General features: G+C 44.7%; 1 protein-coding gene across 1 annotated transcript; it reads right to left on the bottom strand.

The window, feature by feature from the left end:
* Positions 1–387: 387 nt before the first annotated feature.
* On the bottom strand, positions 388–25,525 carry ret (ret proto-oncogene receptor tyrosine kinase; the record flags this gene model as incomplete). The annotated part of the gene is made up of 20 exons (XM_080017182.1): positions 388–2,114; positions 3,125–3,272; positions 4,194–4,293; positions 4,503–4,640; positions 4,730–4,800; positions 4,912–5,034; positions 5,125–5,339; positions 5,754–5,861; positions 5,994–6,141; positions 6,233–6,489; positions 6,583–6,696; positions 6,839–6,949; positions 7,425–7,553; positions 10,531–10,813; positions 11,040–11,239; positions 11,742–11,937; positions 12,063–12,301; positions 13,509–13,802; positions 14,076–14,318; positions 25,462–25,525. 20 exons carry the CDS (start codon positions 25,523–25,525, stop codon positions 1,957–1,959), a joined length of 3,339 nt encoding a protein of 1,112 aa, XP_079873308.1. The 3' UTR covers positions 388–1,956.

Raw genomic sequence — 25,525 nt, 5'->3', positions numbered from 1 at the left:
AAAGTGTATATAAACTATTGACCCTGTGTGCGTGTGTTTATATATATATATATATATATATATATGTGTGTGTGTGTGTGTGTATATATGTTTGTATATTAATATAAAATATAAAAATATACTCAATATTCAATGAAGGTTGAATAGTGCATGTGCAACCTAAATAACCATTATGAACCTGCTACCGTAACATTTAGTAAATAGTAAAAATATCTAAAGATATTTAAAGAATAAAATAAACATACAAATAAGCAGGTTGTCATAATTAACACGTCTATGGAATATTAAAAAGAAGAAAGAAACAGAGACTGAAACGCTGCACATGTTTTTGTTCATTTGTTTATTTGAGTGTTTTGTTTATTTGCAACATAATCAAATAATGACAACATAGTAGTGACACCACTCATCATGAGTTTACAGAATCAGACTTTATGCACAAAGATCGGGAATGCAAAGAATCCAAAAACCAACTGCAACAGGACGCGGCCGCGATTGAAGTCCCCGTAAAGTCAATTCAGTGATTTGTTTCTAAACACTTGATACATGTTGTAGTGTCATTACTGAAAACCTGAAAAGACTGAACGACAAAGTCCTGAATTGTGGAGTTAGACTTAAAATGTTTCTCACCATTTTTGTGATCCGAATTTTTTGGGCGGGGCTAAATCATGACTCGCTGACACGGAGCGGTCATACTTGGCGTGGCTCCTCCCCCTAACACCATATAAAGACCCAGAGTCTTTAAAACACCCAGAGTAAAAGGTGTCTTCAGGGAGAGCGTGACCTCATGCCACGGACGCCTGGAACAAAAAAGAAACGGCCCCGTTGGTTTGACCGCACGGGTTCGGTTATGTTATCATTAGCTGCATGCTAGCAGGCCGTGGAGCCCCGACCTGGCCCGCGGAGGAGGAGCCAGCAGTGGGCGTCGGGTCGCAGACAAGCGCCGCTTTGAGTTGAGAAACTAGACACACAGGACTGGGCTCAGCAGAACATTTAAACATAGAAGTTACTCCAATGTAAACGTTAGCGTGATTGGGCGTGGTCTCAGCGTCTTCAGCGGACACGCCCCCAGCGTCTCAGAGCAGAGGGAACTGCCTTTTTTTCTTCACAATTTTGTGTTCTGAGTTTGGTGTGACAAACTCAGAACACATTTATTTTCACTTAACAGGGACTTGAAGATCGCGTCTCGTGTCGTCGTTTCGGAGTATCACTCACCGTTTGATATATTTTTTCATATAATAATAATAATAATAATGATAATAACAATAATAACAACAAAAAGGACAAACATGGAAAAACAACCAAATAAGGTTTTCATCTGTTTAACCGAACATCTCTGTTACTTTCTTTGGCAAGTATAGTGTGGAATACCATGTAGGCTGGGGGAACGCAAAACTGGTGTTGACTTTTTTTTAAGAACGGTATCCTCTCAAGTAGAAACTTTTTTATTTTTATTTTTCTATTTTTTTTACACATTTTCAAAGTCCTCCTCTTTTTGTCCACTCCATCCCAGAGGTCTACAACAGGTGTGATGGTGCAGATGCCCCCCCCCCTTTATTTTTTTTCAATACCTGGGCTCGGAACCAGACCTTCACAGTTGCACATGAATAAACCGGGAGGCTATTGTAGAAGCGGATACAGGCACTTTGAAAGACATTAACATCGACATACAACCTGGTACAATACTGTAGTCATGCAGTGATACAGTCGGGGCCGACAGGAACCGCGAGGCAACGGTCGGCATAGCGTCGGGCCGCGGCCCGAGCACCGCTGCCCCGGCCGCTTTGCAGCAAGAAAGACTCCAGTTATACTTCCGTGCAACAGAAATAACAGGGAACCAACTTTAGCATCAGATTGTATATGTACAGTTGTTTTATTGTTGTTGTTTTTTTTTTTTTTTCCATATAGAAATATACACATCTACGAATTGATAATCTTTTCTACATCGGCGTTTTATCCTCAGCTATCGATCTTGTCCACAATTTTGGGGGGCGAAGGCAAAGCCATCCAGTTTGCATAAACGCTATCATTGGCATATCTTGTAAAGACTGGGTTAGTGGCATCGTGTCTGTTGAGCGGTACCGGGCTCTTCTCAGGCCAGTTCGGGTATGACATGCCTAAAAACGAGAACATATCATTTGTCTGCACTCAGTGAAGGAAACACAGCGGGCGGACAGTAAGGCTCTCAAATGAAACTCGCCGACGCTTGGCACTTTCGCGAACCCGATCCTCCGTGAAAAGGAAGAACCGAAGTCGACCTTGAGGTCTCGCCTCTATTTTTGGTCCCACTGGAGGTTTTTTATCTCGGAATTAAGCGGCTGGCTGACCGTATCGTATATTACAGAAGGCATTTTTATCGCGAAACACCTATTTTTATTTATTTTTAAAAAAAAATTTCACTGACTTTTTATCGAAGCGATCAATCGTTTGAGCGGATTTCTAAGCGGAACGTACGTTCCCTCTATGTTTCAGCGATGTTACGGACGAGTTTGAGTTTAAAAGCCTTACTGTTTCTCTGTTCAGCACTGGGGGGGAATCAGTATAAATAAATAGTTGATACACATTTGAAATTCACAGACAATTTAAGACAATCTTAAAGTCAAACCACAATGAGTGATTTATTCAGCGGAGGGGGACCTGTTTCAAATGTCACAGTGCGACGCATGGGGCAATGCGGCGGAATGGAAAAAGTTCGGGAATATCTACAAATGACGGCGTCGGGGTGGGGGAACGAGAGCGCCAGCGACGCGGTATAAATTAAATAACGGGAATGTTGGATATTTACAAAGAGGTGGAGCTTTTTGCGCTCGGGTTTTCGTGTACATTAGAAGCAGGTCCGCGAAGGTAAAAAGAGAACAAACCAACAAACAAACAAACAAGACGAAAAACCAAACAGTCACGAGACACGAGATCGCCGTCGCTGAGCCTCTCATTTGCGGTGAAATGGGAGATATGTCAGCGGTGTCGGAACAAGGCATGCCCGGACAACAGTCACACGCACTTGACCACGGAAAGCCAATCACAACTTGCCAAAAAAAAAAGAAAAAAATTCAAACTAAAAAACAAAAGAAGAAAGACGCGTTGTGTCCTGTCTCTTAGAATCGAGTAAATGCATGGGAAATTCTACCATAGAGCTTGTTTTCAATCCATGTGGAGGGGAGGGTTCGAGGAAGAGGGGCGTTATTACAGTCCACTAGCGGCGTGTCCTCTTCGGAGAGGGCGTCGTCGTACAGCAGGGCGTCGGCCGGTGTGGACGCCGCCAGGTCCAGGTAATCCTGGCGGTGGGGGAGGGGGAGGGAAGGGGAGGGAGATGAACGACTGATTAGGCCAGTAATAGTCGCCCAGCGTGGGGCTCCTAAAGCCTAATCTCAAACGCACGTCACATCCAGCTGTAGTGTGTACACCGGTTTACCTCAGTAAACTACAGTAACAAAAATGTAATATAAAAACTCCCTTTTCTATGCACTTAGCATGTTGTGTTTTTTGATTATCTACATTCACTGGTCCTAAAAACGTCTCTTAAACTGGTATATTTTTTATATATCTGACTATTGCAATTTTTTTTTTTTTTTTTTTTTGCTGTTATTACATATTTCACAATTTTTTATTTTTCCTTCAAAATTTTTATTCTCTTTTATTTATTTATTTGTTTATTTATTTATTTATTTATTTATTTCTCTGGACTATTACATTTTTTTTATGCCAAGGGTCTGCAGTCTAACACACCAAACCAACTACAGAAATACGAGTATATAAGGATAAAGTGATTCTGTCTTGTGATATCTATTTTGTAACAGCCCAACTCGCATGCTCTGCGACCACGGTGGGAAAAAGCCAAACCTTCAAGGCGCCAACACTTTCTTTAAGCATGTCTGCGCATTAGTCATGACATATGTCACTGGCAACTCAACAGCAAGTTTCACGGTTTAATCGTTCTCTTGCCAGCGATGATGCAGTTGCCTATTAGGGAACAATCACTGGCGTCACCTTTCATTTCCATGAGTGGTCGGCGGAGACTAAAAACCCAAATTTCTGAATGTCAAATCTCAATGGAAAAACCCGTCACTCCCTTGGGTGCAAGCCACGCGAGTAGTTTTGATAGATTTTTGCATGCGCATATAAAAGACGGTCTTCTTTTTGACCGGCCTGCAAAGCACCCGGTCCAAAGCGGTTTAGGTCACATTGCTTGCTCATACCCGACTTTTCACCATCATTTTTTCCAGCTCTTTGCTGATGTCTGAGAACGTGGACCTCTTGTCCGCCTCTTGTTTCCAGCACCGGAGCATGAGGTTATACCTGCGGAGAGAGGGGGGGAAAAAAACGGCGTCGTGGGGGTGACTTCGGCGCCGCGCAAACCGCACAAACCGTGCAAACTCCCGCGGCGCGGACATTTTCCACGGCCCGATGTGTGAGGGTCTGTGTATGTGAAGGAGTTTTTACATGCTGAACCGAAGGAACAGCTGCACACGGGAGACTAGTTATGGGAGAGGGGAAAGCCAGCTCACATTTCCTCGGAGCAGTTTTCTGGCTTCTCCATCCGGTAGCCCGTCTTGAGGAGGTTGAAGAGGCGCTCGGGGGCGATGCCCGGATACGGGTTGCCGCCCAACGTCACGATCTCCCACAGCAGCACGCCGAAAGACCAGCTAACGAACGGTAGGCAGGAGAAATAGTTGTGAGTATTTCGACCAAACCGACGTCCACTGCGGCGCGGTTTTCGAAACGCTGCACTCACACGTCACTCTGCGTCGTGTAGATGTGGTCGAACAGCGACTCTATCGCCATCCATTTGACGGGGATGCGACCCTGGAGTGAGAGAAGAAAGCGACACAGGGAGAGAGAGATTCCATCGTTTCTTTGAGAAATCACGGAAAATAAGACGAGAGAGAGAGATCGCGCTCGAAGAACTGTCTCCACCTTGCTCCTCTTGACGTACGAGTCCTCTTCGTACACGTCCCGGGAGAGGCCGAAGTCGGAGATCTTCATCTTCCGACCCTCGGCCACGAGGACGTTTCTCGCTGCCAGATCTCTGTGGACAAGCTGACGGACAAAAAAAAAGAGGTAAGAGGTCCGGGTGGGTATTTCTCACGGAAAAGATTTCCCGAGACACCCCAATGGCAGGTCAAATACCTTCATTTCCGCGAGGTACTGCATGCCCCTGGAGATCTGCCAGGCGAAGGAGATCAGGTCTCCCATGGTGAGCGCCCGTTCGTCCGGGTTCTCCAGGTAGCTGGAGTTGCGGTTGGCGTCGCCGCCCATGTAGCTCGGCCCCACCTTCCGGCTCTCGCGGAGGAAGTTGCGGAGTGATCCGTATTTGGCGTATTCCACGATCAGATACAACGGACCTGTCGACGAGAGACGCCAGCGCTCAGACTTGGCTTTTCACTGAGTCCGAATATCCAAAAAATCCGACACCCCGGTGGCCTGTCGGATAAACCGCGTCTAGGTTTTGCTTCACAAAATACGACGCCGGGGAAACTGGGAGAGCTAGTGTTTGCTATGGAAGTGGGAAACAATACACGCAATTAATGAATATAAAGAGAGAAAAAGAGATCAGTGACTTCTGATTGTTCTGTCGGCTCAGAATTTGTCGCAACAGTTGAAAAATTTGGAGCCTCGTGGAATCCGACTCTCCATAGGAATGAACGGACTTCCGGTTCGCTGTTGCCGTTTGCCGGATTTGGTGTAAAGCAAGCTTTAAATGTGTTGCACACCAATCTATGGGTAGTGGGGAAGTGTGAAAAGGAAGGAGGCCTTACCGTCCTGGCTGCACGCTCCGTACATCTTTATGACGTGGGGGTGGTTGACCTGCTTCAGTAATGTGAATTCGGACAGCAGGTCACGCAGTTCGCTGTGCGAGGCGTTTTCTGTCGGGGGGACGAGAACGCCGCGGGGGGAGATGAAATCATTTATTATTTTAGACTTTCATTCCAAGTGTATCGCTTTTTTTTTTTTTACTTTCCAGCTCATCCCGCACCGCATCTGGCTCCGTCTCTCACCTTTAAGCATTTTCACAGCCACGGTGGTGTAGCCAGCCTTTCCCTTCAGCCTGAACGCCGTCGCCTTGACGACTTTCCCGAACTCTCCCTCGCCCAGGGTCTTGCCGAGCACCAGGTTTTTACGGGGAAACTCCCACTTCGGATCCTCCTGCAGAGACGGAGCGACAGGCATTACTCAACTCACAGTGTGACCCCTGGAGTGCGTCCCGGCGTGGGGGTGTTGGCGTGAAGCCACGTACGGGTATTTTGAAGGTATCGATCGCCACTTGGTTCTCCATGGAGTCCAGCGAGGCGCGGCGCACGTTGTTGGCGGAGTAGCTGATGGGGTAGGACTGTGCCGGGCGGCGGAAGGTCATCTCGGCGGAGGCGATCGGGGCCTTGGGGGAGTTCTTGTGGTAGCGGTGGATGAAGTAGGAGGAGAGGAGGATGGAGACGATGAAGGAGAGCAGCATGGCCGTGGCGATGATGGTCTTGCACATGTCATCGCACTTCGCCTCTGGGGTAAGCCACGGCACATTGTCATTATTATTATTATTGTTATTATTACTAAAATCATGGATCTCTATCTTTGAGCTAGGATACAACTCACCATCAACATTATCCTGCTCACAGAAGCATCTCTCCGAGTAGCAGTAGCACGTCCCATAGCCGGCCTTAATTCCACACATCAAGCCTTTTTCATGACCTCCAATAACAGTTTCCTCTTCAGAAACAGAAAGATACATGAATGAAACGATCAAAAACATTTATTTTTATTCCAGTTATGTTTTATGCACTGCTATGCCCTAGCAGCTGATTTTTTTCCATCCTTGTGTGGCATCAGACCAAAATTATGCCTTTCTTACTCGTACAATCTTGAGGGCATATGGACATGTCCTTGATTTCGATTGCATCGCAAAAGCCGTCTGGACAGGTCCGGAGGTCAGGGGAGCAGGTTGAGTAGTTGGTGGATATTCCTGGAATATGGAGAAAACAGGGAGAGGTTGAGCTGAATCAAAAAAAAAAAAAAAGAAACAGGAAACAAGGCCCTAACAGCTTTGACCAATAAGTGGAGGTTGGGAACTGAAAAAGCTGAGTCAGCTCAATTTTGGTTTCTTTTCTTTTACTGGCAGCATGCTTGTAGCTATAATGGAATTAATTAAAAACAGTTTATATGCAGACTTGAGTTGTCTTCCCCACTGTTTCATGAAACAGTAATTTCATTGTCCACAGACTATGTAAAGTGTACTTCAAAAGATATAATATAAGATTTTATATACACATACATACATACTTACTTATATATATATATATATATATATATATATATATGATAATACATTTAGAAGCAACATTCGGACAAACAGCAGCTCTGATGTAGATGTGTCTGCCCTCAGAGCAGGGCCCCCATAAAACACATCAAGCCTTGTGTGTTTCTTTAGTGACATGTACCTTTCTCTGTGCCTTGCCTCCACTGGCATCTCCCCTTCGTTGCTCCCAAGCCTTGGGTGGTCTCACAATCCACTCTTCGTCTGCTCTCGGCACAAAAGACAGTCCGGTCCTGCTGCCCGGGTTTCCCCACTGTACAACATACAACGGTGGAGAAAACAATAGAAAAAGACACAAATTATCAAATATTTCAGTAGTCGACGGCAGACAAAGGCTCACAGAGCAAACCGCTTTGACAGAGTTCCAAAAGCTTTTAATGACAGTGCCTTGGAAGACGAAAAGGTAACACAAAAAATCTACAAACAATTTATTTATATATTTTGAAAAATATATGTAAAAGATTTAAAACAATATATAAACACCAATTAGTATTACAAACAATAGTGAAATAAAAAAAAAATATCTAAAAAATTTAAAACAATATATGAATACTAAATATACCACACGCTCCGCCCGGTGTGCTCGATTCACATTTCTCCAAATGAAACAAATAAAACCAGTGTGTTTTTACCATTTCAGATGTATTTACTTTTTCCTAATTGAACGAACACACACACACACACACACACACACACACACACACACACACACACACACACACACACACACACACACACACACACACACACACACACACACACACACACACACACACACACACACACACAGCCTGTGTGTCCCTGCACGCTCCACGGAGCCTGCAGTGCACTCCCGCTGGCGTACGGACGCACGGATTATTTACTTTGCAACACATGGATAATCACGATCAGATGAGAAACAACGGCAAATTGCACTCAGATGAAAGTCCAAGTGGCGGGCAGGTGGACTGGAGCCGCCAACGCCGCCTGCCAGAGCTGACGGTGATCCTCGGAGAGCCCGGTGTCCTGGCTATCTCCCCCGGTATACTTTATGAGTGCAGGAGTTCACTTGTAATGGCCTGGCAGACTGCAGTGCTATCTAATCTGTGTACTCGGTCAGCTCGCGTATGTGCGTAAGGATTTGTACGTCTGTCGGTGGTGGCGCCGTCCTGGTGAGGCAGTGTTTGTTGACTACAAACTCCTTCCACAATATTGAACCAATTTGGTATGAAACGCGAGCAAGGCCATGTTGGAACCGCCCTGAATGCCATCTAGGTGAGGACCTGGTTGTTGACCACTTACGAGACTGTAATACTTTCATGTCACCTTTGCGAGCCGCCATCTGCGCATGTGCGTTTGTGCGCCAATGACAGAAAGTACCGTTTTTTTCACGAAATGACTCCACAATAATGGATCGATATGGAACAAAGTTGGAAGACAGCATGTCAGGACTGCCCCGAATACACATTTTATTCATCTTGTCTGTGTTTTTAGAAACAACAATCTAATAATACAAACAATAAATATAAATAAATATAGCTGCAGGCAGCAATACATGGGGACCAGGTTAGTCGGCCTGATGTGTGTGAGGTAATGCTGTTCAGGGTCTATTTGCATTGCTGGAGATGACGTGCAGCCCAATAAGTTGTTTGTAATTGGAATACACACGTAGGTAGTATTTTTAACAAATCTGACGTAGGTTGTCATTCTCCGTCTCTTTAGGGTTTGTTTTTTGGGGTTTTTTTTTTTTGGGGGGGGGGGGGGGGGGGGGGGTGAAGATTGTGTGATTGCTTATAGTTATTGTTACAACTAACTACAATTTAGGAAGATTGTATACACTGACATCTCTTGAATGTCTGTCAGTTATGAAGGTGATAGCATTGCGTGTCAGCTCTCCTCGGAAGTGTACATGTTTAAGACGTCTAATATGCTGCGCTTTGTTAAATACAATTGTCTTCTGGTAATACCTGAATCAAATTGTTTTCACAGTAAGTATAAGCATGTTTTATAAAAGTGGAATTATTTTATTTTAAATCACCAACCTCAACGGACTTCATCACGTTATCAACTTCTTCCGTTGTAACAACAAGGGCGTATCGTCGGTCTCCACCGGTGGTTCTTGAAAATATTCAGTTTCATCGTCACATTCAGGTTGAAATTTGCTGTTTGAAATGTTCTCCAAGTCCGGGATAATATCAGATTCAGCGTCGCTGTCGGAGAACTGACTATCATCGCGGAAAATGAAGTCTGCGATGACAATGAATGATCTTCACCTGGACGGTCACTTTAAAGGAAACCATCGATCGGCGTTGATTAGCGCTGTTCAGCGTCTCGGTAAGTGAACTGCGTTTCCCCATGTAATCTAACGGGAATATTTAACTCCACGGTTTAACATTTATCCACTGTTTAAAAATCAAACTGGGTTTTGAAAATGAGATATAAACAAAACCACCGTGGAACACGAATCTGGAAAAATCTAATTTTCCTTCAAGAAAGGTTTTTTCAACTTATTTGGCTGCTCCTGGCGATTTTAGAAATGCGCAAATTGGCAGGTTTTGCTGCGGTGGGTCACATATTGCTTTAGTTAAAGTGCAATCAAACAGTCCAGTGAGCAGATAAAATATCTGCAGTAGTTACAAATGGCAGATTTATGTCAGGCAGTTGTTGTGCGCCGCCAAGTGATTACACGTCACCATCACCATAACATGCTTGTCTGTGACCAACCAGAGGTCTGCAGCGCTATCATGTGACTGTTGCGGATATGAGAAATGCAGTGGTTTTAGTTTTTTTTACAACCTTCTCCCACAAGAATGGACAAACAAACCCAAAAGGACAGCATGTCAGAACTGCCGCTAATCTAAATTGTATTCATCATGTCCGTGGGTACTTCGGTTCCATGACATCCATAGACTCCTGCCTTAAATTTTTCATTAACAAAAACAATAGATGTCTCATACCCCCTTTGAGGGCTGGACACCTAATAATAAGACATTTTCTGCTGATCCCCTGCAATTCCATCACGGACTCCTAGGGGGCGTGGACACCAATATGGGAACCCCTGATTTACAGTAGATACTGATATAAGTATGTATGTGACAAATAATCACTTGAACTTGAACTTAAGTACAACGACAGCTCCTCAAAGTACACACAAAAGATCCAACCGGACATACTCACTCTCCACTTCATATGCCATATACATTCTTTAGACACACATACACACATTACATACATTCATACAATGCTGTTACCTTCCCCGTCCAGCACGATGAGGATCTGAGTGCTGGCCTGCAGCTGCTTGTACTCCTCCAAGGCCACAACCGTGTACTGCAGGTCCTGGCACTCGGGCCGGTGGAGCGCGGCAGTGTCGTTCACGTACAGCACGCCCGTTACGTCCCTGAGGCTCTGGGCGACGTCGATGGCCGCGTAGCATGACTGCGCGTCGCCAGAGATGTTTTTGTCTGACGCCTCCAGCCGGTACTCAACGCCGATGCCCTGGAACTTCAAGCAGTTCTCCACACAGACCCTGCCGACCTGACGAAGAGTCATATGAATTCCTGTTAATACATTCTATGAATTTTGTTATATAAATATATACAATACTATAAATAAATACAAAAAAAATAGTGGAATTTTTACTTAAACTTACTATATTGTCTTAATTTCATAGATATTTCCATATTTCCCTTCTTAAAAATACACCATATTTACCATATAGAAGCAGGGCCCGGAAAAAAGTGGTAAAGTAGTGAGAAGCTACCTGTGCGTAAACGGAGGCCCTGCGCATCACCGTGAAGAGGTAAGTGAGGTTGGTGAAGCGGATGGGAACCGGCAGGACGGTGACGTTGTAGTGAAGCATGACCGTTCCCTCCGGACCGGGGTAGGTGGTGTCGTTCACCAGGTAATCCACTTGGAAGGTGCGATTCTCGGTCACATACAAGTTCCGTCTCAGGACCAGCGCTGGTGTATGAGGACATACGGGGTGGGAAAAATAAATGAAATGGATAATAGACCAAATTCTTTTTGTTATTATTATTATTATTATTATTATTATTATTACTATTATTATTTGCATTTCTGCAGAATTAGCCTAGCAATTTAGAATTTAAAATAAAGCTTAACAGACTGAAATAATAAATAAATAAAATTAATGAAAATAAAAATGTATTAATTCATTTTGATTAAATATAAATAAATAAATGCATTTATTTATGAATTCAATTACAATGAAAATACATAAATAAAAATAGCCAAATATACAGAAATAGCCAAAATATAAAACAGAAATAGCCCAATTTATAACAAAATCAAAAATCTACAAAGTGCTATAAAGTATGCACTTTATGCACAGGGTAAATTATTGGTATATACGTACTGTAGGTATATCAGGTAGAAATCCCATTATATAAGGTATAACTTATATTCATCCACCAGCAGTAGCCTCTCACGCTACAGTACTCACTGTAGTCGTGGACGGTTCCTCGGATGTTGCTGAAGATGGCCTTTTCTTCCCGGAAGGTGTCCCTAATGGTGAATGTTTCCTTCACCCACGGGTCGTTGGTGAGCATGGTACCGACGTATCGGTTTTGACTCTGGTCTTTGGGAAACCGCGGCGTAATGTCTCTGTCATAGACAGACAAGGTGCCGAATGATCCGCCCTGGAGAAAGACAAGTCAACAAACCAACGAGGTGCCCCGATGGAAAATGAGGGACGATAAGCGGCGTTACGGCAAATAATTGGGACCGTGCGGGAATGAACCGTTACAAAACGTGCAAGGCGCACCTCCATGCGATCGAAATCGACGACGATGTCCGCCGAGTCGGTGCCGTTCACGTACGGCGCGTTGTCGTCCTCGTCGTACACGTTGACGAAGAGCGGCGTGTCGACCTTCATCACGATCACATCCGTGAGAACGGTGCAAACGAGGACCAGGCGGTAGAGCTCCCGCTCCTCGCGGTCCAGTGGAGCCGTCACCACCAGCTCCGTGGTGTTCTGGTCCACGGCGAACGGCGCCGGGACGTCTGCAGAGAAGGAGTACATTATTTACCACATGGTAAATAATGTACTCGATATTGACAACATTCATTCATTGATTCAGGTTAAAAGGTCCATTATCATATGACAGAAGCTTTTTTTTTTAATGTTTTGTTAGTTGTCTGTCTGTCGGGCGAGAAACAATGTGCAATTTCATGGCGTCAAATTTGCCTTTTAAGTCCTTTTGTGGAAAAGAAGTCTCCATACAAAACCAAAAATCAAATTTAAGGGAAGGCACGTCCTAGATTGTAGCCAATTATCCCTCACACTTAATTTGCATAAACTCATCCCTAAATAGAGGCTCGAGTGGCACCTTGCTCGGAAGGCAAACCAGGTAGGAGACAAATGGACTGCATGTACATAGCGCTTCCCCAGCCACCCAAGGCCTCTCGAAGCACTATTCATTACCGTGCCAGGAGACAACCGGCTCGTCTGGAGCTCTTCGGGGGAGGTTCACCTGGTAAGGTGTCTTGCTGAAGGACACCTCTGCAAATCAGGCGGGAGGAGCCGAGGACCGAACCAACAACCCTCTACTTGCCAGGGGAGCGCTCTACCTCCGGAGATACTGCCTCCCCTGAACCCGGATCTCCAAAGCCTGGTTCATGCATCACCGTAGCTACAGGTGAACATCCCCGCGCAGCTATGGGGGAGCGATGGGGGCCGTGGGGGAGCCCATCTCCCAAATCTCAAGCACACTGATCGGTTGAACCGGCGGATTCGAAACGGAAAAGAAAATATAGCAAATAGAAGCGTGACTTGTGGATGAGGTTCCCACGCAGATTTCGACTCAATTAACAATATTTTTGGGGTCTATAGGTCTATAGTTTTCAAATCAAGCTCCGAACAAAAACCTAAATAAAAACAGGGATTTCTTCTGTTTTCTGTGCATTATGGTTCACTAAATGCAATACTGTGGACACGTAACGTAATACACAAAATCCATACAGGTATAAAAACAAACAGCCACGCCAACGTCTCTGAGCGACGCCCGCGCACATTCGCTGACGGATGGAGAATCCTAAACCAGCCTTTACTCATATAATGTTAAAAGGGAGAAGAACAATTTGCACAATAATTGAAAAATCACATCAAATTGCATTGTTGAAGGACTTGAAAGAGGTGAAATTGAGCCTTAAAAAGTACAAAATAAAAAAAAATCTAAAATAAACACCGATATCATCTCAAGAGCCTGACCTGACTCCACGCTGTAGGAGATGGTGTAGTTGGGGCAGACGTCCAACAGGGGGAGGCGTCTCAGCTGCCGCAGGGCGCCGGGAAAGCGGTTTTCCATGATGTGGGGGTTGGGCGTGTCCCTGTGGGGGAAGCACAGCTTCTCCGCATCGGCACGGCCGCACGGCGGCGCTGTGGCGTTGACGAAGTTCACGGTGAGCCGGACGGAGCTCCTGCCCGCGCAGTGGAACCTCCTGGTGGCCTTGGGCAGGGCCATGGCGTTCAGGGACAGCTTCTGCACGTACCCCGGGCTCTTATCTGATGATGAGACAGCGAGAGCGAGCCATTTTAATCGAAGACGTGGCTTTGGATCCCCCCCCCTTTCTTGACGACTGGGCTTTTTTGGGGTCGTTTTTTTTTTTTTTTGCTCAATTACATTACCAGACCACTGAACATGACATACAACCCGCGAGGAGGGTTGTATGTCATGTCACGTAAGCCACCAGCAGAGGAACTTACTGAGCCCCAGCCGAGGCAGTGATTTACCCTCACGTATAAAAACACGCGCTGGCGCGTCGGCGTCCGACTCACATAGCGTGAAGTCGCTCTCCTCCAGCGTTTTATTCATGGACAGTATCCCGGTGTGGACGTCCATGTGGAACCAGGTTGCGTAGACGGGCGGCCGGGGCGTGGGCGGCCAGCACAGGTAGAAGTGCGGCCGCTCGCCGTCGCTGTCCAGCATGGAGTGCACCTGGAGCACGGGCGACCCCGCCGGCTGGCCCACGAAGACCGTCTCCACATACTCCTTCTGGGGGAAGTACAGCTGGACGGAGCCTGCCGAGGAGGGGGACGGGGAGAGTTATTATTGGGATGCTGCTTTTCTTGGCAACTCCACCTTTTGGAAGTTGTAGTGTTTTTCTTTTTGTTTGGTCGTTTTTCAATATGTTTGGGTTAAATAATGTATATAGAGTATTAGGGGTCAATACTGACAGAGATTTGGACTCGAGTCACTGTGACTTGGATTCGAGTCGACTCCAGTCACCGTTTTGATGACTTGAAACTTGACTTGACAGATAATGAATGACTTGAGACTCCACTGGGAACTTAAAGACTCGTGACTTGACTTGAGACATGAAGACTCCAGTGACTTGGTTGTTTTCACTTTCACTCACTGAAACCTTGAACTCAAAGGCGACGGGCAAACAAAAAGGTACTTTTGTTGGTCTCCCGGAAGTCCCCCTCACCTCATGTTGTGGAGGCTCGGTAGCGTCGGGACAGATGTTGTAGTAACCCATGAACGCTGCCAAGGTGAAAGATTTCCTTCTCAAACACAAGTTGTTGTTTAGAAAGTTGGAAGTTGTAAACAAGGGACTATGTGGTTTTTTTTTCTTGCGTGTTAAGCTCCGGGCGCCGTGATGGGTCCGTGAAGAGCGCCACGCTCCTGCATGTTTGTTTACGTTCGCTCCCACGTGCAGACACCGTAAAGCACGGTCAATCCAAATGATGTCACATATTGCTGTAAAGCAGTTCTGCCACTGATTTGCGACATAGTCATAGGGACTGTATAAGAGCTCGACCGATATCGGTCGTTATTTGACTTTATTGACCACATGGGGACCAGCAGTTATGCAGCCCATGTGTCCCGATTTTTGGTATAATAAACAAAAAACATTGATTATTTATCCTGTGCTTGTCAGTTTTACACTAAATTTAAGTTACTCACCAAAATAACCACAGAAGCTTGACTGGGCATTGTAAATCCATCCATGTTTATATAGTATATGTGTATATAGACATAGATACAATGATTGGGTGACCGCCCTGTCAGTCAAGCTCTTCGCTCCCTGACCTTTTCTTCAAGGAGAAGCACTCGTTGCCCTCCCTCTGGTTACACACACACAGTATGGTCACATCACATCAGCATGGCGGCCATGACTGTGCCAACACTCATCACTTTCGGATTCAAAAATTCCATTCAATCGTTTTCATTCACTCAAATCAATTTGTGCAAAATGTTCATAACTTCTACAAACAGGCAGACAGATGGACAGCGGCAGAGTGTAATAAAGTTTGATGTTTAGTCTGGCTGTCAGTGCTTCACTGTTTAAAAGTGATGGGGACGGAATTTTTTTTGATTGAGAAGAAATTAAGAAATTAATAAGCTTTTATAAAGTTGTTTGTTTTTAATTTGATTACATTTATTTCACTGAATATAAATACTTAAAATAAAAATTCAATTCACTGTCATACTTTTTGAACTGGGTAATTAGATTGGCCAATAATATCATTATTAGACAGGTACTAATACCTTGTCTTTTCTCTTCATAAAGGGCGGATACTGCAGGTAAGACCGTAGTATTTTGGGGGGGGAAACTGACTTGACTTGGGACTTGACTTGCCCAAGCAAAAATGACTTGGGACTTGCTTGTGACTCTGATAAGAGTGACTCAGTCACATGTCTGGATCCCGACTATGCCTGGTTGGATTTTTTTTTTTGCGTGTGTTTTTTGTTTCCTGACAGAATCAGAATGGGTCGAGAACATTTTTCATATACATATGAGGAGTTGGTCACGGTGAGGATTGCCTGCAAAACTAACCATAAAAAACCTTAATAAACAAACAAACAACAAACAAACAAACAAATAAATAAAATAATAAAATAAAACAAGACAAACAAGAATCTATTCTTGTTTTGTTGATATTGACTAGTTCTAATTTGTTGAATCGACATTGATGATGTTGACTAGTTTAAAGTTTTGACATGCACCAACAACATGAGGACTTGCACTAGGACACAAAAAATTTAATTAAATAAAATGATATTTCATTTTCATTCTGATTCCTTACAACATCTTGCAATTGTATCTGGTGTATTTTAGAAACAGGAGCTCATGTATTTAAGTTCCATGTTGCTCCAGTGTCTGCTCTTATTATTTCTAGCCTCTCATGTAAGTTGCATGGACAGAGGTGCCTGCTAAATGAATACATGTAAATGTAAAATAAAATAAAATAATAAAAGCCAATAACAATGGACAACCATGAAATGAAGCTATAACAAAAGCGTGGCTCATGACAGATGTTTTTTTTTCTTCCGCCCCCATCCTCCTATGATATAGTATATCGTTCGTTCATCCCCTTTGTTAACGGAAATTGAATGGAAGGCGTCTCAGGTGACACTTATTCGGCGCCCTTTAATGAATTTCCCGCACGGTCGATGACCGCGGCTTCCCATTCTCCTTGGGTTCACCTTGGGAAGTTTAATTACAAAGGATAACGTGACACGGCGAAGAAGAAGATATTAATCATTACCTGCCGTGGGGGGTAGAGATGGGTGGTGGTGGTGGGTTGATAATCCATAAAGCGCTATAGCAGCGGGTGGGTTTTTTTACAGGAAAACGGAGAGGTGCGTGTTTGGCCCGTAATTATATCCCCTGTTATGTTACTCTTTGACGACGATGCGGGGCCATTTAAGGAACGCGGTAATGTCGTTAGCAGACGGCAAAACTGGATTTTCTATTTCTGTTGGCTCGGTCGAGGCCTTGGCTCTGGTTTCAGACATTGATTTAATTTCGCCGGGCTTGGACGACAGCAGGTCGGATTGATGGATAAAACCCAAAGGATGAGGAGGGGCTCGCAGAAGTCATGGGCCCCCCCTTCCCCCCCTATTTTTTTCTTTAGGTGTTTTTAATCCCACCAAAAGTAAGATAAATTAAGATAAGCTAAGATAAGATAAGATGACGCTTGATTAATCCCTTTTTGAGAATTCAGGTGTTACAGCAACAAAGAAGGCAAGAAAGGGATAAGAAGTGACATGAAAATAGATAGAAAAATAACATATTTATATATATTTTTTTATATTACTAGTAAATTAGATGCGGATCAGGGCTTGTTTGAAATCACAAAAAAAAAAATCTTCCATAATGAACATCCAAAGTAGCACAGAAAACATTGATTTTGTATTCCAGCTTACTTTTCAGAGCACGCCAGGTCCTAGCTGTAAACACAAGCTTTTGGTTGTAATACATTGATCTCCTAAATCTGCAGAATCAGGATTGCAGTTGTGCACATTATTGATGTGAATTAAGAGGAAGAAAAAATATTGACATTCGTCTTACGACTTGTCCATGACAAATTACAATGCAAATTACGATGCAAAAAGTTTGCAAATTCCCCGGTAAAACTGATTGACTTGAATGACTTTTGAAACAGTGTCCAGAGTGTGACATGACTGAAGCATATACACAAACATGAGGATTTAAAACCAAAAACAAAAAACATTTCCTTTGTGGTTTTCAAATTTTAAATCATCTTACTCATTGTATATTATATAGACCTGACGCATTACAACATTACAACTATATTAAACACATACAAAGATCCATATGTGACGCAAATGATGTAATGTGATATGAAAGCACTATTGCATGCCACATGCATATACAGTTCATACAGCATATATACTGTATATAGCACCATATAGAAAAATAGTAGAAAAATTCTCAGGGCCTCAGGTCCTGGTGTTTTTAGATCCTGTTTATGGTATAGTAGTATATAGTATACAAAAGAAATACCAGACTCAGTGTAGCTCTCTTTATGGAGTACGCAACACTCTGAATTCGATAAAGCTAATTAAGTATTTCTACTCTCAAGAAGTTCGCAGGGAGGTGGGGGGGGGATCAATAGTTAGATCAATGTCATGTGACCCATAAACAACGTATTGTATTTCGATCAGAACTGACACCACAAGGTTTAAAGCGACCACTGACCACTAGAGGGAGACATTCACAACTAACAGTGCCTGGAGCCAAACCTGGAGTCCTCCGGGATCAAATCCAGGCAGTGATTTTTGTACATTTGGCAAAGGTATACAGTAATAGTCCGTAAAGTACATTCCTTTTTCTAAATGATGAATCGTGATTCCTAATTCCTAATATTCTTTCTTAAACAGGATTATTCCAGTTCAGCGCTTCCAGACGTGAGGATATGCCGCGCGCATTGTTCGTCACTGAGACCAGTGTTTTGCATCTTAAAATACATTTTTTAGACTTGATGTCAACGTGAGTGGGCCCCGTGCTGCGTCATTGGTTTACATAAAACCCCAAATTCATTTTTTTTTTCCAGGACCCAAGCCACCAGAAAGTAAGCAGTTTATATCAAAACGAATTAACGGAATACATCAAACAGGCTTCTGCGCAAAACGGAGCCTCGCGTCCGTGAAGCCACGGCTGATTTCTGGAGAATAACTCGGCACCTGATCGAACGGCAGCCTTACCAGCTTCTCACCATCACGATCTGTGTATTTGCCACGCGAATGTTCTGAAAGAGTTCATTTTGCGCAACACTGTAAGTTATAGTTATCATGAGATCAATGTCAACCAAACAGGAATACAACCCCAAAGACCTTTAATCTGATCAACCACAGCGGGCCCCGTGGCGTGTGAGCAGGCAGCCCGACCCGACAACGCGGCTGCAAATAAGGCCTCTAATCCCATAACGTCCAAATATTGATCCTCATAACCTAAATCCAGCTTGTAGCTCCACGTGAGCGTGCCTTCCAGAATCAATATGGGACACTGGAAGCGGCCTCGTCAAACGCTTTATCCTTTCCAAGACACTTCCATTCCTCCACTCCGCACGCCTCACTGTTGCCTGTCGTGTGACGTTGCCCGTCTGTCTGCACGCACCGTCTCTCTGCCAATATTTAGGGGACAATGCTGAGACAAAAGCAGAACATTTCAATCCCTGCCGATCGGCTGCGGGCGAGGGCGCGCGTCCGGGGCGGGACGGGGCCGCTCGCTCGTCCCGGACAAAGGACAGGAACTCGATTAGCTCACCGCACGCACACACCGCGCCGCCGGGAAGATTTACCGTCTATGATCTCATGGGCCGTGGTGCGCAGGAGCCGCGCGGCACCTCGGCGCTTGCTAATCGAGAGCCGCAATTAGCGTCGGCTTCCCAACCCCCCTGGACGTTCTTTTAAGGATCGTCCTTGTCAGCGGTGGGGCGGTTTGAGCGCTGATTAGGGAGCGGCTCCGGCCCACTGAGGGTTTGAACATAACAGTCTCCGAGGCAAAGCCCAGACACACCCCCCGGCTTGGGTTCGGAGCGGCACCCCCGTGCGACCTCTTTCAAGGTCAACAATCAATGCATTCGTCCTTGGTAACGACCCCTAGGCGAGCCACGTATCTGGCGGCCGACTAATCGATATCAGTACCAATCAACGGCGGAGCTGATTGTTTTCCACTGATGAGGCAGACGGGAGGAAGGGATTACAGTCGCACGTGTCGCAGTCGTTTCCATCGTGCAAAGGAGGGGAATCCAAATGGGTGGGCACAGCTGTGCACACAGTCGGGGGACAAAGCGGGGACATATGGACTCCGTTCTGCAGCCGATTCCAGAGTCCCTGTCTGCAAAAAAAAAAAAAAAATCCACTTTTTTATTTTTTTTTCCATTTTCCCAAGATCCGATTCCCACGCGCAGCCCGGGTGGGGCGGCGCGGGGCGCAGCGGAATGGGGCTCCGTCGGCGTTTGCAAAAAAAAAAAAATGGGAGTTGCTCGTGATATTGAGGCAAATTTCACCCCCGTCGTAGCTGACTCCAATGAATCCGTCATATTCCCCCCCGGAACCTGTTATGATTGCTCGCCGCACAAAGAATCTAACAGTTATGAGAATCATAACTTAAGACTCCCCGCAATGATTCAATTAACTAAAGAGGCCGCACATCAAGCCGTAATTCTGTTTCAGAAAGTTATTATTGATCATAATGTTTTAAAATCCCTCTCCCCCCTTGGTTTGCCAATATACAAAATTGCTTCGTCATACCGCCCGGCGGTGCGCGCCGTGTACAATATATTTCCCGATTGCGATGGTTTCAGTCTCGGCCGTTGTTTGTGTTTACCCACATTAAGGATTAAACAATGAGGCATAATAATGAAGTCATTTCCTGCTACCATCGGGGTAATGCAATACATTTCATTTTCTCATAAGGAGGTTGGTTCGGGGTAGTTGGTCGGGCTCCAGGTAGATTACTCAGGTTACCGTGATGCATGCCGTAACACAATAATCAATTATCCCATAACGTAATCCAATTAGCCCACAGAGAATACAAGAGCCAAAATGCAATGAACCATGTTCATCAGTCATCAAGAAATCTAATAAAACATCTCCTCTGGGGTTCGCTGCGACTACAAATTCGGTTTAGGAATTCCTTTGGGAAAGACGGCGACATCAAAGACTGAACGCACGACATATCATCCAGCAAGACGATGAGCCCGACGCCAAAATCCTTATAGCACTTATGTACAATGTTTTTATCTTCAACACGTCATGCGTATAAGGCTATTAGCAATTCTTTTAGCAATTGCTCCGAGGAGAATATGCTATTTGTGGAGGGCCGCTGATTAGCATTTTCCTAAGTACTTACTAAGACTACTTTGGCATCACTCCGGCAACTTCAGGTCCATTTGGCGCTTGGAAGTTCTGAGAATAGAGCTGTTAGTCATCCGCTCCGCTTGAAGATGTATGGCATGACAGAGTTAAAAACACAGTTGAAAGTCACCGAATTTCCGGGCAAAGCGACATCCAGGTTGGCTTACTAGACCAACATACAGGCGCCGCCTTGGGTCCATGTTATCAAGTTATTGATAATAGACTACCTTTAGGCATAGCACTGATGGATATCATGTTAAAGGTTATAGGTTTGCAATTTTATTAAATCTTATTCAATCTTGTTGAAATGTTGGCTCCCATTATTTATTACTGTTTAAAGCATAAACTCTACAAACCCTTTACAAATGGGAAACTTACCACTCTGCTGCAGCCTCTAGGTTACCAGAAGGAAGTGACGCAGCTTCCTGTTTCTAGACTCTTTGGTTAGCGTGGTTGTAGCCTGCAACCTGATAAAATACACTGTTTGTGACCATGTTTTCGGTATAACATATAAAAACTGTATTGTGAACTTCCTGTTTTCAAAAAGGGTTACATCAAATGTTTTTTTTCAGGTTAGGTTTATTTGAATTGCATTTAAGCACAGCGGGAAGCTGCAGCAGAGTGGTCACTTTCTCAATAGCTACTGTTCAGCGAGGTTGTGACAACAGTTTTAAATGACGAGAACCAACAATAAGGCCAGGGTTGAAAAATAGCAAAGCTATCCTGTAGCAAAGTTAAGTGTTTTTATCAAAAAAAAATATCTTTTTTTCCACTTTTCCGATCCCACGTAAATCCGAAACGAATACGTTTTTTGAAAGCATCACCGCCAGAATCGAATACAAATAGGTTTTCAACGGGAGGAGAAGGCGTCGCCCCAAACCCGGCGCCATCGCTCTCGCTCAGGGACAACCCCACGCGTCGTTACCACTGCACATTCGGGTCAATCTGCATCTACATCAGCACACGAGCGGCGTAGTTTGTGTTTTGTTCCCGTCCCCGGTGGTAAACGATGGGTCAAACCGCAGCATGCACCGCTGGGCGCCTGGGAAATAACGTGCCAAGACCCGTGAGAGGCGAAGCGGGGGGCTAAACACCCAGAGGGCAAAATTTCAATCAATGTCTCCTTGTCCTTCCACCGCCGCAAATTAGATTCTCCCCCATGCATGAGAGGGGAATGTGGCCCCTTAACTTGACAGGAGAATCGGGGACGGAGCCTTGACAGGTAGCGCGGCATCTACACGTAGCCATGGCGATAACCGCCGATCCCGCGCCCCGCGTCCCGTCGACGAACCCGCTGACGTGATCGAGTCCGATTGCAACGTCGCCTCTCGTCGGACACTTTGGGATGATTTGTGCAACTTCTGTGATACTTGTATCGTTCGGTAATCTTGTTTTCCTAGACATGGGCTCCACCACCCTGAAAAATGAAACTCAATAAAAAGTAAATGTCCGCTGGAGTATCATGGATGTGTTAAGGTTGGGGTCTCAAACCACACACCGGGGGGCCACACCCGGCCTGCGGCCTGTAGCAAGTTTATATATATATATTAATGCAAGTGTAAAGCCTGCAATTAAAAAAAAAGAGCTTCAGAATATACCAACAATTTTATTATAATTATTTGTTTTTATTCTATATTTGATTATTTATAAATCAAATTAATATAATTATTCATTTTTTTATGAATTTTATTATAAAAAAAAGTTAGTTTTTCCCTCGATATTCAACATGTCCGCCCTTGGAGAAGACAATCTGGCTAGTGCCCCCCAGATAATTTGATTTTGAGACCGCTGAGTTACGGGGTTTTGGTTCTGGTTTGCGGTTACATTTTGTTGTAGTTGTTCGTTTTTTTTTTACTTATTAAAGAATCGACGAACAAGCCAACGAATCACCGTCACAAAACAGCTCATGCATCATGATGTGTCCCAATTACAATAGAAGAGATGTAGTGACAGCATAGAACGGAAATTTGACGAGATTTATAATGTATCCCTACGCAACGCCAGGCGCGGGCCTAACTAAATCACATAATGTGATAAGGGGCTAAATCAAATAGTGGCACGTATCGAATGAGATTCATCGGTCTGGTCCTTCTCAAAAAAAAGCTGAAGGGCGCCAATGAAAATGATTGGGCTAATGCAGACGGGGGCTGCGAATGTAGCTTCCTCCGGGGAGTCTCCGGACATCGCCCGCCCGGCGGGGGGCTTCCGAGGGCCGAGGGAGGGCAGCGCGGGGTCAAAGGTACGCCCGCAAGGTCACGGCGGCAGGCAAACGGATCGATCCTTTTAACGAGGGAATACGCCCGCGCCGCTTCTTTTTGGAGTGATTGATGAGAGAGCGGTGACTGCCGCAGAATCGGGCGCCTCATTTTGCCCAAGTATCGCTGACTTTGGGAAACCTTTTGTTGACATCCGGTCGAGCGAGAGGGCATGGCTGGTCGTGACCTAACCCCCGAGTCCCGTAAGGGGTTAAAAAGTCCCAACGTCAACACGATGGCGTACCGAGCCATATACACCATATGTAGCCAAAAAGCATTTAGGTTAGAGGTGTGAATCGCACTGACGATGTAATTGGCATATTATTGGTACTCATTCAATGACTGTAGTAAGGAGGAGGTGTAGGAAATGTAGTTAAAAGTCATTGGTAGTCTGCAACAGTGAAAAAGTCGTTACATAACAGCACTGGAAGAAAAAAACAATGCAACAAAATGGATGTTCAACCGTGGGCGTGGCAGCTATTACCCCCACCACACACACACTTTTACCAATGGTAAATATCGGTTCATTCTACCCCATCTGGGTCGCGGTAGTACAATTTCCCGAAAATGGACTCCGTCCAACCAGCATTTTCTCTCGCTTCTGTCGCCAGACGGGAGGAGATGGAACGACGGGGGGTGAGACGCCCCAGGAGACGTCCACGTCAGACATTTTGTCAGGGGGACGACAACAAAGCCCCGTCAAGTTACATTCAAAACGCTTCCCCACAAAAAACCAAACGAGTCGTTCGATCTCCGTTTCCGAGGACTCCCCCTCTTGACATGCTTCCGGTAATTCAGCGAGACAAAACAGAACTTATTAGGGGGCCATGACGTCCAAGCGTTCCCAAATCAGTGGAATGGGGGGGGGGGGGGGGGGATCAAGCTGATGTGTCACTTGAGGATGGACTTCACATTGGACCTGCTGTTGCGGACGGCGTGCGCAGTTGTATAACTGGGGATCTTTTCCCTAAACAAAACAAACACGCGGTGTTTGATCAGCGATAGGAGCAGCTGCCGCACACCTGCCTGCTAGTCCAGCTCATTCTTCTCCGCGGACCAGGGGGGAAAAACAGGCAGGTGTGGGTGTGGGAGTGGGTGTGGGTGCGGGGCCCAACGCCGGCCATAAAGGACCCAAACACAGATTTCAGCACCTATTCATTTGCAAAATCAATGAAACGTCTCCAGGTCGATGACCTAGAAGAATGACACATACAAACTAAATCCATCCTCCCTATTTTCTTCTCGGGGTACTTTTACTCTTGTATTCCTGGGGGGGTGAGAGTGGGTGGTAAATTAGAATCTTTACCGAACACTTCACACGGCCAAAGACAAAACTACACACCATGTGTGAATATTCCATCACTCATTTTAACACCACTGTCTGTTGCAACTGCACCCCTGGGTGATTCCGCATTACTCACATAACTCATAACCTGGGCTGTAAATGACCGATTACTTCATATTCTCACTTTTAACGCGGAGTTATTGTGAATTTCTGTATGAAAAACAAACCAACATAAACAAAAAACAACAACAAAAAAAACATTTTTCTTAATTCCCATTACAAATGATGGAATTCCACACAACGGTCTATATCAGTCCAACCATTCCATTTCACATTCTCTCTGGAGCTACTGTATGACTGAGACTATAAATATACGGCACGATGGGAGGGTGGTGTTGGTACAGTTGGGCTGTGGGATTGTGAATGGGATTATAATATTATGATATATTGCTCCATGCGTTTTGTCCTGGGAGACGGTGTCCCATGCCATGCCACGCATAACGTCTGAGGACAATGTATTTATACTGCAGGGACAAGCTCCCCCCTGCAGGACCTGCAGCTTTGGACCAACTTTTGCAACTCGCCCTGCATTGTTGCTGTTACCTTGAGATACTTTAAATTCACAATTTTATTATTGTTTTTTTTTTTTTGTTTGTTTGTTTTTTAACCTTTCCTCGTTTTGGCAGATTCTAATTGGTTAAGAAAAAAAACATCAAAAAATATGTTTCTCAGTAATCTGTGGTAAAAAAGAAATGAAGGTGCTCAAAAGCAACAAATGATGCAAGGAGGTAAACAACTACACCAAACGAGCCAACAAGTCAGAAGCTAAATAGAAAAAAAATAATAAAATAAAATAAAATTCCATTTAATAATTATTTTTTGTATTTTTTATTTTACTGTCATTTTATTTTGTCAACTATGCTGAAATTTAAAAAAAAAAAACCCAAACTATATTTCCCCTTCTTATTTATAAGCGGTGTGACGATAATAACCTTAAAATGGGCTTACCTTCACACCACAGCAGCACAATCAGGAGGATGCCTCGCCGAGGAAAACCACGAGTGGACCCCAT

Source organism: Zeus faber, assembly GCF_960531495.2.
Source record: "Zeus faber genome assembly, chromosome: 16".
NCBI classification, from domain to species: Eukaryota; Metazoa; Chordata; class Actinopteri; order Zeiformes; family Zeidae; genus Zeus; species Zeus faber.
The sequence above is the reverse complement of the archived record's forward strand: the minus strand, read 5'-3'. Positions and strand labels throughout refer to the sequence as shown.